Source organism: Sceloporus undulatus, chromosome 4 (genome assembly GCF_019175285.1).
Source record: "Sceloporus undulatus isolate JIND9_A2432 ecotype Alabama chromosome 4, SceUnd_v1.1, whole genome shotgun sequence".
NCBI classification, from domain to species: Eukaryota; Metazoa; Chordata; class Lepidosauria; order Squamata; family Phrynosomatidae; genus Sceloporus; species Sceloporus undulatus.
The window spans coordinates 91,455,771-91,471,011 of record NC_056525.1 but is presented as its reverse complement, the minus strand read 5'-3'; the positions used below and the strand labels follow the sequence as shown (position 1 = coordinate 91,471,011).

The 15,241-nt window shown below is 41.7% G+C and overlaps 1 protein-coding gene across 1 annotated transcript; it reads right to left on the bottom strand.

Moving 5' to 3' along the window:
• Window positions 1–4,201: 4,201 nt before the first annotated feature.
• Window positions 4,202–8,904, bottom strand: GADD45A (growth arrest and DNA damage inducible alpha). The gene is made up of 4 exons (XM_042465225.1): window positions 8,618–8,904; window positions 7,314–7,415; window positions 6,290–6,509; window positions 4,202–4,909 (listed from the first exon to the last, which is right to left on the bottom strand). The coding sequence occupies exons 1-4, from the start codon at window positions 8,659–8,661 to the stop codon at window positions 4,796–4,798; spliced, it is 480 nt and encodes a 159-aa protein (XP_042321159.1). The 5' UTR covers window positions 8,662–8,904; the 3' UTR covers window positions 4,202–4,795.
• Between the last annotated feature and the right edge of the window lie 6,337 nt (window positions 8,905–15,241).

Here is a 15,241-nt window from a genome sequence, read left to right as displayed (position 1 = left end):
AAACAGACTAAAAATGTAGAAATGATTGTTAAGTAGCTTTTCAACTTCCAGAGCAATAGAAAATAACTGTCCATGGGTAAATTTTCAGAGCACTTATCATTTGGGGAAGTGGATGTAGGAGAGGAGAAAAATGCCTGCTTTGAAGTGTGTGTCTTTCCTTACAATAGCAAAGCTTACCTATATGAAATACCTTTTCCTTATATTCAGTCCTCATTATGTTTGTGGGATCCACATTCCTGGTGAATGTTGATGTCTAGAATTTGGAGAAAAGTTACCTGTGAAGCAGAGCTAGAGAACCTCTGGCACTTCAAATTTCTTTCAGAGTTTACTTGCTAGAGGATCCAGCCAGCAAAGACAGTGATAAGGGACTGTGGAAGTTGTACTCCAAAAATCAAAAGAGTCAAAATTTCTGCACCCTGCTAAAGGTTCTAAAAGAACAAATGATGCTCATTAATCCTTAATTGCTTTTTGTTTCCCCTGGCAAAGTATCTAGCAAAATGTAACAGAGTTTATATTACACAGTGGAAAGTTTGCACAATAACATTGCATGGCACAGTTTGACAAATCTGTACTCAGAACCAGGCCTTTCTCCTATCCCAGCATTTTTAATGTTTACAGGCTCAGTACCAGCACACAAAGTGAGGATAAGATGGTTAGGACTGATAATGTCTAGGTTTTCATTCCAGCAGTTTCAAGTGATGACTTAGCAAACTAGTTTTGATTTCTACAGCTACACAGATACATTTTAACTGCAGTTTCATCAGCAGTTAGTGATAGATCTTTAACTGTGTGCAAGATACTGGGCCATCTGGTTCCATCCATTTGGGACTGACTACTGAGCAGTCTCTGTTCATTTCTTTCAGGCAAGTGCAAGATTTCATAGCAGCAGTCCTTAGATAATAATTAATCAACCCTTAACTGATATTTCCTCCTTACAGTACATCTTTTTTAAAAAATCATATCACATTACAGTTTTAATGACTGGCATTTCTGCCTCCTGGATGCTTAATATTAAAATAGAAAAAAAACCCAATCAGCCTTAATTGTAGATGTTATTTTGAAAGGCTAACACTTAAAACAGCATGGAAAGCAGCAATTCAAGGTTTCAAGGGAGAGTCATGTTTCATATAATGGCTTGGTTTCTTTCATTGTAATGCTTTGTTATCCTTTGCTCTGTTTTTAACTTGTTTTCCACCAAGGCTGGCTAGCTAGCTTGGGGCAATGTTTAGTTTCCTTTCTTTCTTTCTGGTTTTTTTTTTCTTTTTTTTTCCCCATTTGCCAATTTTCTCTTAATAACATTGTTTGTTTCTCTGACTTAGCACTAATGCTTTCTGTGTTGGGTAAGTTCACAACATGTTCCTTTCACCCTGTTCTGCCCTTCGGACAGCCCAGTTTCCTTGCATGGTGCAACACTCATGCCTGTCCTAGAACAGGATTGTAGCAATGTAAGGCCGCTTATGTACGAGGCTCTCTCCTACCAGAGGTAATTGCCTGTGGCCTGGATTGCTCTGTGGATTGCACCACACACACACATACACACCCACACTTGTAAGACTGCTCTATCTGGCCTACAAATAGACTCAGGGAGACCTTAATCCTTCCGAAAAAAGGTTCCATGCACTCCTTGCTTTTCCCCATTGAAATGGTGAGGTGTGTGCAATAACAGCTCTGCTTCAATCACCTTGGTATGAGCCTTGAAATGGTGGCTCTTGACATTGGCTCTGTAAACCTTTTTGTCCAAGTATTCTACACCAGTGCCTCTCGGGCTATCAGATGCTGAGCCAGAAATCCCACCCAGAGATCAATATATTTGCACCCATTGGCTATACCTTTTTTTCCTGGAAACTCACTGCAGATCAGCAGTCAGTAGCTCACATGCTGGCACCAGTCCACAGACTGCCACTAGAAGTGCCCTTTGCTGCTAACTGTAGCTGCTATAGCACCCAAAGCTGTGGTGAGAAAAGTGGGGGAAGTATGTTTCCCCCAGAAATTGTTAGGCTGCAACTTCCAGCATTTCTCACCATTGGCTATACTGTTGAGGGGCTACTGGGAGCTGCAGTCCAATAACAGCTGGGGAGATGGACACACACAATTCCTACATCTGTTACAAAATCCAAATATGCCCTATTGTAGACTATATACAACATGCAAGAGTGGAATATAGTCCTTTCCTTGAATGAGGCTCCTGGTACAGGATCAGCTCTGTCATTAAGCAGAATTTAGGCAGTCTGAAGCAGATGTCAGATTACGGGGTACCACTAAAGGGCACGTATTAAAACATGTTTATCATCATGAGGAGCACCAATGTGTTTTCTGCTTCATACACAAATGATACATGCTAAGCTCATACTGACGATGAAGAACATCACTGTAGCCTTTGAAGTCACTCTTGAGTGGTCGTACCCAGAAAGTTGTTTGCAGATTTTACTACCTGCACAATACCCTCAATTTAAGCATCAGTTAAAATGTCCTGACTTTGTACTGTTTTTGTTTGTGAACTTTCATATTGTTTGATCTCTTTGTATGCTTGCTCTCAATCTTCTTGTGCCAGAATATTTCCATTTACTTTCATGGATGGCTGTAAACAGTCTGTGCTTTCTTCTCTTTGGAGCACATTAAAGCAGTGTCCCCTCTTGTGTGTAATGTTTCCAGCAAGTCAATTGGTCCTTAAAGCTCATTGGTGTGAGAACAAAGATAATATAGGCATATATGGATGCAACTTTAAACCAGATTGACCTATAAAGAAAAATACAGTGTTTAAACAATCCTATTGGTTTTAGTGGCATATTTTTGTCTAGATTACAACCAGTTTTGGAAACAGTTCTTAATAAAGGCAGTGAAGTTTGTATTACAGAAGGTAGAGAGCCAGTTGAAATAGTCAGCAACTCAGATATGACCAAATTGAGGCAATGCAGGATGCTGCTTACTATGAGACTATCAGTCCTTCATAGCTTGTTGCCATGTCAGACATACAGGCGGGTTACAAACCGTCACTTGAGACATCCTCAGGACGTCCTAGTTTAAAAAAGGGGTGTCTCTTCCAGACGCCCCTATTCCTGTTATGGACTCTGTCCGTAACAAATGGCGGCAGCCGTTCCACACGGCCGCCGCCATCTTGACATAACGGACGCTGTGTCCACACGGCGCGCGGCGCTAATGATGTCTTAAGTGCGTCATTGGCGCCTCGCGGCGTCATTAGTGCGCTGCCAGAAGAAGCTCCATTTTGGAGCTTTTTTGCTCCGTAAGGGAGCCGTGCAGTTTGGCTGTGGCGGCTCCCTCGCTGAGCAAACAGCAGCGCCGGGAGACAGCCGCAAAGCAGCGGTTTGTAACGCCTCCCCTACTGTATTTAAATCCATTTCATTCCTCAACGTTGCACTGGTATTGCATTAACCCACAATTAATTGCCTGGCAAGCACATGGTTGGACAATATGGCAGGGCATTAGCATCAGAGGAAGGCAAAGGCACCCCCCCCCCCTTTGGATAAATTGTGCCAAGGAAATCCTGTGGTAAGTTCATCTTAGGGTAGTCATAAATCTGAAGCAACTTGAAGGCACACAACAATACCTATGACCACTTTTTGTGAATAGTGAATTTGTTGTTGAGTTCCTTCAAGGTGAATTTGAGTTATGGCTAGGTTTTCTTACCAAGATTCAGAGGTTTGCCACCCTTCCTTCAATGCTGAGCAGTATGGCTTGCCCAAGGCTATCCAGTAGCTTTCCATGTCTGAGCAGGGACTCAAGTCCTGGTTCTAGAAGTTCCAGTCCAATACTCAAAGCTCTACATCACCTTGGCTTTCTATTGGGGACTAATGCCATACTCATATTTCTGCCTCCAGCCATCCTCTTACATGCAGATCTCACACTACTGTAAAGAACTTCCAGAGTACTATGCAGCTATTAACATGTTGCTGGCCTAAGCCTGCACAAACTTTTTCTTGTAATTATTGGCTTATATTTGACATTACATTAGTGCATGTCTTCTCTGCAGCCCTCTGGATCACTAATTCCCACCTAGTTTCAATCCCTCCTGCTCAGCATTTAGGGATGTATCGAAGTAGGATCACCCCTCCCAGTTCCATTGAAGTAATCCCCTCAACAAAACTCCCATATTAAATAGCTGCCATTATTAGATACTGACCAACTGTTTGGTGATACCCGCTCCTTGTATTGTCCATCAAAAGAGCAAAACCTGACTTTTCCATGGCTTTTAGATTTTTATTTCAGTGAACACAGTCCAATTTCAAACAATTCATTAAAAGGCTGTAATTCAAACATTTTAATACCAATGGTGCAAGTAAGATGCTTTTCCAAATCCCTATCATAAATAATTCTTTCATCAATATCATAAAATAACTTAATATTTCTTAGAATAAAAACTTAAGAAATCACCATTTTGGAAACAAAATAGTTTTGAGAATAATGAAACCATTTAGCACTTCTTACAAGTGAAAAGCATTTAAAAATAGAAACTGAAAAGTTGCTGTTTTATAACTCCAACAAAGCACGGTACATGTATTCTGAAAGGAACTCTGCCACATTGCTTTCACAACCTTCCCACAGAGTTCTAACTTCCTCCAGTGACCTCCTATGGCTTCCTCTGCTTCAGGTCCGTCATCTTCCAGGAGTGAAGTCAAATGTCCTTCAGTTTCACACAGTGTGCAATTCAACCCCAACCTACTCAGTTACTGTAATCCTTGTGTCAAGGCTGGAAAAATACTTCCTGAGCAAACTACTAAAGTATTTTGAAACTTCAGTGCATTTTTTCCCTATTCAGTTCAGTTTCATTCATATGGCATCACCGTTCAGGAAGGTTGATCACAGGGACCCACTGGTCCATATAGCGGCTTTCGCGGCAAAAGCAGATCAGCTGACTTAGGGCTGGATCCTTCCATTGAGAAGAATGTGGATTCTGAGGTGGAGGGGAAAAAAGATTTGTCAGCATAAAATACAATAAAAATACTGCTAACAGGAAATAAGTCTATATATGCCACAAGATGATTTAAGGCAGTAATACTGTACTGGGGATTAAATTCATCTGAACTCAGTAGCATAGGCTCTTCACTCTGCATGCACAGGATGACACTATTAGTTTCTTTAGATCAAAGGTAAGCAAAATGCTAATGCTGTTGATTGGCAACCCCAGCATTCCTGACTAGAACTGATGGGAATTGCAGTTCAACATCTGAAGGACTGCACTTTCTTCACCTCTGCTTTACATCAAGAGTTCAGCATATATCCTGTGTTTATTCTGTTTATAACATACTCTGCAGGCTATCTTGGAGTTAACATTTTCTTCTTTACAAGTAGGAAACAAATGGCTGCACTTCAAAGTAAACATTGTTCAACTTCAAACTCATGTAGGAAAATTACTCTGTAAACTGGTTCCTTTAGATTCCTCAGACTATCTGAGGAAGTTACCGACAATATGGGTCAAGAAAAAGATTGTGGTAAATCAATAAAATGTGATTCCCTTTTTTTGCATATATAATGTAAGAAGCATTCACAATACCAATAAATAAAATAAAATGCCAGCAGGCACAGGCAAGTAAATGCTTGCCTGAGTACAGGCAATATTGTTTTGGAGACAAAATTAAGTTTTTGTTTCTCAGTGGAGTTAAAAAATATATGTGAAAGTTTGCAGGATCAGGTTATTAGTTGTTGTTTTTAAATAAGTTTATCTTGTTCTGGAAGTAAATGGGCCCACTCATTTCTGAATTCCCTATTTACATTTTTAGTAACTTTGATATAAAAAATCTGCAAAAGGGTCAACATTAGAAATGTATTACTTTCTGGACAATGGTTAACAATTTGGCTGTCAACAAATCCCATTCAATCCCATGTACAGATCAGCATTTAGTAACACTGACCAGCATTGAGTAACACTGACAGTTAAACTGAGGTACTGGATAATGACCTTTGAGCCAATTAGTAATAAGGAAAGAAAAATATAGGTAGGAAGTTACTGTAGAAAGGTGAGTTATAATGTAGTACAGTACTCTCCTGTTGTCAATAGGATAGGGCATGTTTGAACATGTCTTTACTTCGAAAATCCCTATGAGCAAAGCAAGAAATGTGATATGATTTGCACAGGGGAGGAGGTGAACTAAATGAAAGGTCAAGTGGATTTTCATTCAAACTAACGAGACAGATGCACTAATGTGGGGATGCTGAACAAATCACTACAATAACTGAGCACAAAGTGCAGATTTAGAAAGCTGTGTAGCAAGAATGACGTCAGCTGGACCGGTAGCATTTACACCCAGAAATGTTAACAAAGTGCAACACTTACTGTGACAAGCACACAGTGCAGATCTGGTGGCTGCTCACCCCCTCCGCCTGCCCCTAACAGCAACAGCTCTGCCAGCCGACTGGGGTTGCTCACTCGGAGTATGTTGATGTCATTCTCACAGCAGAAAGCTTGGATCAGGGTGAAGTGAATTTGTAAAGCAACATCCTGATCGTCTTCCTCATCCGCTGCCAGCAGACAAAGCACCACATTATCTGGATCCCTGCAGGGATAAAACAATACCAATGAGGTTAGTCACCGACTGACCAGCTAACAATGATGCATTTTAAAATGTCAGAAAAGAGACAAAACAGGAACCAAAGTCACAGGATATGCTACAAATATATGCTTACTGCTGCCCCATACAACAATATACATTTAAGGGCCCATTACCTTGTTTTCTGAGTGTTTGATCTTCTCACATGGACACACTGACATGCACAACCCACAGTTTATCGAAAATTGTTTATTTTAAATGTCCGGCAAAGCTGGTGGAATGTGATGAGGGATTATTAACACACACAGCCCACAGTTTATAGGAAATTGTTTTTAAGTGTTCAGAAAAGCTGGTGAATGCAATGAGGGAATTTTTTTGAAAGAGGATCTGATTACATTTAAGCACCAAACCAAAGGGTACATTTCCAAAGATGCTGATCAGGCATTCCCATTATGCCAACTGTCACTGGGCGCTTGCATTGTATGTAGGTAAATAGGAGAGGGATTTTTCAGAAAGATGGTCCATAAACTCCATGTCTGTGTGACACACACACACACACTGGACGAGCAAAAACATTTATGTGATTGTGACCACAGAACCAGAGATGTCTGGATAGTGCTATTTTTATTGATCCACATAACCTGAATTTCCATCTTAAGTGGGCAGCAGATAGTTGCTCAGACTAAAGAGGGACAAGATGCACCAAGAGCCCCAGAAGCACAGCAGCTTGATGAAAGTGGTTGTTGATATTACCATTATTACCACCACCCACCCACCCAATAAGGCCCCAGAGGGTCAGTCCTTACTTACACGTTGAGCAGCTTGGCAGCCTCATACACCCCCACGGTGATGCTTCTCTGAGTCAGGGCTTTGCTTAGGACTTCCTCCAAGGCATCTCCCACTTTCTCCATGCTGATGGAAAGTTCCCAAGAAGAAGGACAAGGAAAAAAAGCACCTCATTAAACCATAACCCAAAAGTTACCGACAGCATTCGCACACATGCACCATCCTGGCCTTAATTCAACCTTCAGCCCACCCTCAACATACAGAACTGATGCAAGAGGGCTAAGATACTAAAAACTGTCCCTAATCCGAAGAGAAAAGGGAGCTGCTTGGGGTTTAAGGTGATGGCCCTGTCAGAGAAATGCCACCATCGCCCTCCTCCTCTCCCCACCCCCAGATTTTCCACCCTTCTTCTTGTTTACCTTCAAGTCGTTTCCAACTTACTTCCTCTGCACTAAAACTCCCCAGATCTCATTTCCTCCCTCCCTTCTGGGGCACTTTCGCATTTCAATGGTAATCATTTAATAATAACATTTTAATGGGTTATTATTTTACTATGCTTTATTTTTTATTGTAACCTGCCCCGATCCTCTGGGGAGAGGTGGGCTATAAATAATAATAATAATTTATCATTGTTACAGTATTTATATCCATGTTATGTTTTAAACATACATCTGTTTTATTACTTGAATGCACCCCACTCCCTCATTGCGGTATAAGACTATCATAAGGATTTGCTCTACTTCTGCACCACTGCTTTTCCTTTACACCCCCCTCCTCCTCCTCCTCCTCCTCCTCCTCCCAGCTGTGAGGGAAGTAGGGTTGGAGAAGGGCAGCAGATAAGAGTTGTGGAAGCAGGGTAGCAGAAAGGGTCAGAGCAGAGAGGGTTGGAGGAAGGGTAGCAGGTAGGGTTGGAAGCAGAGTAAGGGGGTAGGGTTGGAAGTAGGGCAGGAGGCAGAGTTGACTATAAAATAAGAAGTAGGGTAGCAGGTTGAGTTGGAAGTAGAGTAAGAAGCAGGGTTGGAAGTAGGGTAGCAGGTAGGGTGGGAAGTAGGATAAAAAGCAGGGTTGAGAATAGGGTTGGAAGTATGGAAAGAAATAGGGTTGGCATTAGGGTAGCATGTAGAGTTGGAAGTAGGGTAAGACGTAGGGCTGGAAGTGGGGTAGCATATAGGATAGAAAGTAGGGTTGGGAGTAGGGTATCAGGTAGGGTTGGAGGTGGAGTAGGAAGTAGGTAGGAGCCTCCCTGGGAGGAGGGGGATGCTGGGTCTCTCCTGCCTCTCCTGGTCCTCTCCCTCCCCTGTCAGAATAAGAGGGAGTCCTCTGGGTACCTTCCAAAAGTCTGGTGCTCTCCAGCCAGCTCTTCCAGAGTCATGTTGCAGCTGCAGGAGCGGAGGGGTCTTGGCGAGGCTGGAGGCAGCCCTCCTCCCGGGCTTTGCAAGTGTCACTCCTGCAGCCGGTCAGTCAGTCCATTAATCCACCCTTTGGCTCTGCTTCTTTCCTCTCGCGCCCACGTAACTTCCAGATAAAGTATGCCTTGAACCAGGAACAGCTGCAGCAGCACTAAGCCTAACCTCCTCTTCCGCAGAGCGCTCCAGCCGGTCTGAGGAACAAAGGCTTCCTCAAGCTGGAGTTATCCTGCCAACCCACAGCCAACCACCGGGCTGCTCATTTGCATACGGTCTTCCTATTGGCTCATGCAAATGAGCCGCCGCGCGCTCAGCTAGAAAGAGAGGGGCTGTTAGGGAGGGGGCGGGGATGGAGAGAGAAAGAGAGAGAGTTAGAGAGCGCGCGCCAACCAGGCTTCAACGGGAGAAGGGGTTCAGTCCCTTGGCCGTTGCTGATTGGAGGAAGCGTTCCAAGGGGCGGGGCTTGCACTGTGAGGGAGACCTGTGTGGTTCTCCTGCTTCAGCTGTTTTTCTTGTTGGTGGACATTTTCTCTCTCCCTCTCCCTCTCTTTGTTTTTAGAGAGAGAGAAAGGGGGAGGGATTGACCGTCAGAAGCATCTGTTTTGCAGGCCTAATGCTGGGCAGATCACCCTCTACACAATAAATAGTTGTTAGTAAGCAGGTTGTAAAAGCCTGTAAAAGGAGAGCTGACACACTTTTTTTTGTGGGGAGTTTTTAACCCACTCAGTCCTTGTCTATTGTTTCCCTAGGCATGGAAATCACAAAGTACACAACTCCTGTGTCAGACACACAGACATAAACCCCTCAGAAAACATGCCCAACCCACAAAAGCACATTAACACCCAAAATCCACCCCCAAAACAGTTACACACAATGTACAAAACTCAAAATTTTGGTTGGCCCATAAGGTATTGCTGTTTTGTGGATTTGGGGTGTTGTTGTACAGAGAATGAATCTGCACTGGAGAAGTAACCCGGTTTGGCACCACTTTAACTGCCCTGGCTCACGGATTCAACTGGTTATTTCTCCAGTGTGGATGCAGTCTTGTGTCCCCTGCTATGATTTCTCAACACTTACAATAACATCCAAAATCCACAAAAACAGTGATACCTTTATTGGACCAACCACAATGCACAAAATACAAAATTTTGGCTGGTCCAATTAAGGTATCACTGTTTTGTGGATTTTGGATGTCATTGTACTCTGTATCCTCATCACTATCACCATTATCTTAACAATAACATCCAACATCCAAAATCCACAAAACAGTGATACCTTTAATGGACCAACCAAATGCACAAAAATACATGTTGCAAGGTTTCAGAGCTTCACAGGCTTCTTCATCAAATAAAGATGTCAAAACTTTAAATCATCTTGTTGGTGATGTTGTGTACCTTCAAGTCTTTTCCTGCCTATGCGACCCTAAGGTGAACCTATTATGAGGGGGTTGCCATGGCCTTCCCCTGATACTGAGACAGTGTGACTCATCCAAGGTCATCTGGTGGGTTTCCATGACTGAGCTGGGATTTGAACCCTGGTCTCCAGAGTGATAATCCAACACTCAAACCACTACGCCATGCTGGGTCTCTATCATCATCATCATCAGCATGACACTTTTTCCCCAGATTGGGATGTCATTATTTACCATCACCGAGTTCCTCAGAGCACTGTGTTTTGCACTATAGAATTATATGGGTATTTTAAAGAAGATATGATGCAGTGCCACTTATTTCTGAGAAACTGGGGAAATTGCTTCTTTTGGACTACAACCAGCTAGAGAATTCTGGGAATTATAGTCCACTAAGCAACATTTCCAGCCTCTGCTGTTTCTGGGTTGCATAGCTTCAGGGGTTATTTCCAAACTGCAATGACCTATATGACCTTAGGCAATACAAATTTTGAGGATTTCACCATTTGCTCTTCTAGACAGTAATCTCAGGGCAAATACCTCCTTTAGTAGATGCTTGGCACTTCTGTGAAAGGAGGCTTGTACTGTAGTTTTCTTGGTGTCTTGCTTTCTGTGTTTTTTAACTGCAAGCCTTCAGATTATGTAGGGAAAGTTTTTTCTTCCTAATGATTTGAGTCTTCTCAGTGCATCAGCCACAGAATAACAATGGTTTAACAACTCAGGAAAAATCTGGGATTGTTATTTTTATTTTAATTTTTTGACACCAGCAAGTCTGAGGCACGTCATATTTAAGACAGAAGCTAATTAAAACCATGGAGAAGAGAGCTTGAAGAGATACAAAGTTCCCCCAGTCCCTCAGTGATTTATTTCAGGAGTCATGCTTAAGGCACAAGCCATTACAGTAATAGGATTCTCAAATTCTGGCCTTCCAGGCATTCTGGACTTCAGCTCCCAGCATCCCAGAGCATTGGCCAAGATGGCTGAGGCTTCTGGGAGCTGTAGTCCAAAATTACCTGGAAGAACGTTTTTAATAATTATGTGTACGAAACAAAATTTATGTACATTGAACCATGAGAAAGCAAAGGTGCAGTCGTTCCCCCCTCCTGTATCCACGGATTCTTTATCCACGGATTCAACCATTCGTGGCTTCATAATATTAAAGGAATATATATAAATTCCAAAGTGCAAACCTTGATTTTGCTATTTTATAAAACAGACATCATTTTACGATGCTGTTGTATTTAAAGGTACTTCCTCATCCAAGGATTTTGGTATTCATTGGGTTCCTGGAACCAAGCTTGAGCAAATATCAAGGTCCCTCTGTATCACTCTCTCAGCCACCCAAGTGGATTATTTTGGATTTTGGAGTATTTTGGGTTTTGGCATTCCAAACAAGGGGGATTCAACCTATACAATACTGTAATGCTGCCACAGAGAGTCTCCACAGGAACTAAGTGCACGCCAGCTTTCAACCTCCGTGTGGTTTATACAGAGTTTCTATATTTTAGTAAATTCCTCATGAAATCCGAGGCCCACATCAGGCTTTATTTGCAAAGCAAACTCCATATTCCACATAAGGCCATGTTTGTTTAAAATGTCTTTCCATGTGGTTGTGATTATGTGGAAACTCCTCCTTCAGCAGAAAAAAGGACTGTTGCCACAACAATCTCCTTCTCACTAACCATCTTGCACACTTAACCTTGCCCCGTGAGATCTCATTTCAAGGGGGAAACCACACCATTGTTGTAGGACATGGAGTACTTTGGAAGCCCCTGACAGGAGAGCAAGCTTAATGGCAACAGCATCTGAGGCAGGAGCCGTGCACTTTGGTACTGTATAATTTGCAATAAGAATAGGTAATAAAGTTGTGAAAAACACCACACAAGCAAGACTTAATTTGAGCCAAGTCTTGACTTTGGGGTCCTTTTTAGAATGTAAGGCCTCCTAAGCTTTGGAGTTTGCAATGATAAAACAGACTGCCTATGAGCATGTACACAGTGTGCAGTGTCCTTGTCACTTTGTCACAACTTTCTTCCAAATAGTTCGGACCAGTTGCAGGAAACCCACTGTGACGTCACGCGGAGCAAGTCACATGCTCTCAGCCTCAGGGGAAGGCAATGGCAAACCTCCTCTGAACAAATCTTGCCAAGAAAACCCCAGGAGAGGGTCACCTTAGAGCCGCCATAATTCAGCAACAACAACAAAGTGACAAGAATTGCAAGTCACCTGGGCTTTGCATTAACTCCCAGATTGCCCATGCCCCCAGATAAATAAAGATATGGTCCTCCAATATAAGGAAACATTATTGTTTTCAGAGAATGAGGCCTATGCTGGCCTGTAAACTGCAGTCGGCTTTCCTTGCTCCCCTGGTGCCATCTATGTATAGAGTTTCCCATTCTCATAGCCAAAGACCTTTTAATTTTTATAGATTTTTAACATTCCTTCGAAGTTGTGTTTTAAAGTTGCCTTTTTTGGGGGGGGGGCTCTGAGGTTTGATATTTACTATCTCCTACTATTTATGTCTAATAATTTTTTTTTGGCTTTTATTGTGCAGTTTTATTAGTTATGTAACACTAACAACGGCAAACAGCCCGCATGGCATAGTGGTTTGAGTGTTGGACTACAACATTGGAGACCAAGGTTCGAATCCCGGCTCGACCATGGAAACCCACAGAGTGACCTTGGGCAAATCACACTCTCTCAGCCTCAGAGGATGGCAATAAATCTTGCCAGGAAAACCCTGTGATAGGGTCGCCTTAAAGGGTCACCATGTCAGAAATGACTTGAAGGCACATAACGACAACACCAGTACTAACATTAGCTATAAGGAATTCATAAATATGACATTTATTTGCTTCTTCACAGCAGATCTAAGGGCCAGTCCTAAATGCCCTTCACTCTTAAAAATTGACAACCTCTCTTCCCTACTAGATTTTCCCCTTTCTTTCCCTTACTGAACCCACTTCTTATCTCAACTATTTATTTCTGCCTAGGCTGGCAAGTTAAAAATTAGGATTACAGTATATGCTATGCACAAGATTATTTTTACAAGCTCCACAGATCAGGAGCACATTAGAAGATAAATGGTGTATTCTGCTATGTATGTGTTGTTTGCCTTCAAGTCATTTCCAGTTTATGGTGACTCTTTCACAGGGTTTTCTTGGCAGATTTCTTCAGAGGGGGTTTGCCACTGCCATCCTCTGAGGCTGAGACATAGTGATTTGCCCATCTATATACAGTGCCTAATTATAGGCTTATTCACTTATTCCTGTTAAGCATTATCTATTATTTTTAAGTCATTTGTCCAGGTGCGTATTTATAAATGCACAGAATTTGAATAGTTCCTCATAGATCTTCTGCACTGTTGTCCTCTGTTTAGAACAAAACCTAAACCAAAAATGCAATGCACTTATCATTACATACATCCTTCTGCTATGATAGTAGAAACAAATGTGATGGGTTTCATCGGAGTAATCGCACAGATAGCCTCATACTTCTTCCAATTTCCATTCTTTCTTTTCCCCATTTCTGCTAACTCTCAGAAGTTATGGGTCAAATTCATCTAAACCACATTTCATATACAAGTAGTAGTCACTCTAAAATATATATATGATTTTATCTCTTGCCTCAGCACTAAAATCCCCTCATGTTTATTTTCCTGGCTCCATGTTCTTTAAAAAAAACCTTCCTGTCTCTCTTTACTTTAGGATCCATTTTTCTGTCTGAATTCCTTCTTGATTTTTGTTTGGGTGTTCCTTTGTTTTCTGCCTCTCCTCTCCCAACTTCTATTACTACCTTATTTTACTAATGAGCCCATCAAAAGATTTATGATTTAGGGCACTGTCTCAACTGATACTAAGAACAGTATTTGAATTTCCTGCATCTGTCGGTTAAATGCAAAACTGTGCTGGAATATATTTGATTGGATAATGTTGACCCTTGGTTTTCAGCATCACTTTAAGAAAGTGCACAATGGGGGATTTAAGACTGTATTTTGATGGCTATTTGCTTGAAAGTAAATGTTATTGAATTCAATGGGATTGACCTCTTAATAGATGCAGACAATTGTGCTGCAAAAGGTATTACCTCTATACTTTTACCTCCTTAACACCCTTGCTTCGTTTGAGGATTCTACATAGTGAGCCATACCACTTATATGTATATGTTTTGCTTCCATACTTCCAAACTGACAGGCAAGGCAATTGACCAGCTGAGTTTCCTATGTGTGTATCTCTCTCCTGTCCTATAGATTAAATTAAGAGTTACCTACCAAGAGGTACTGTTTTGGTAACAAAGGCATTGTTGTTATTGTTGTGTGCGTTCACATTATTTCCAGCTAATGATAACCCAAGGCAAAGCTAACATGGGGTTTTCTGGGGCTGAGAGTGTGTGGCTCACCAGTAGGTTTCACGGCTGAGTGGAGAATCGAACCCTGTTCTCCAGAATTGTAGTCCAACTTGACACTATGCTGGTTGTCAAGGGCATATATACCAGAGTAAAATTCCAAAAGTGACATATAACATATCATAATGACATTCCCTGAGTAGAGTGTCATAGTTAGAAATATAATATATTTTAAAGGGCACTTTAGAAGATTTTTGACAGGAATTTTCATGTTTTAATGTCGTTCACTCCTCATCCGTGGTTGTTGAAGCGTGAATTAACAGCATACATGTACGTTGCTTAGGATGGATGGGAGTGGAAATAAGAGAAGTGAGGCAGCAAAGCTTAATAGCTCAGGTTGTAAAATACACCCTTTAGGATAGCCTTCCCCACTCTGGCACTTGTCAGACACATTGGACTACAAACCCCACCAGTCAAAACCAGTAATCCCACTGGATTTTACATACACCTAGAAAGTTTCAGCTTGGGGAAGGGGACTGAGAAATATGGAAAGAGAGGAGCAAACCAAAAAAGATGTCAACCAAAATAGTATATGTCATCTTATTTCTCAGTTGTACAATTTCTGTCTTTAATGGACACAGTAAATCTCAGCCTAACATGCCAAAATCATTGCTACACAATTAATGTAAAGGCATAATATTCGCAACCTCAGTAATGCTTAATGAAACATGTCAGTCATCTTCTAAAAGTCTCTTCTCATATAATTATAGTGGGATCATATATACCTAAGTGAA

What these genes read in the sequence shown, in the direction of transcription:
- GADD45A (XM_042465225.1), bottom strand. Translation starts at nt 8,661, where the DNA reads ATGACTCTGGAAGAGCTGGCTGGAGAGCACCAGACTTTTGGAAG. An exon ending in GAGCACCAGACTTTTGGAAG is followed by an intron (nt 7,416 to 8,617) that starts GTACCCAGAGGA and finishes ACTTTCCATCAG; the next exon opens with CATGGAGAAAGTGGGAGATG. An exon ending in TGCACTGTGTGCTTGTCACA is followed by an intron (nt 4,910 to 6,289) that starts GTAAGTGTTGCA and finishes CCTCCACCTCAG; the next exon opens with AATCCACATTCTTCTCAATG.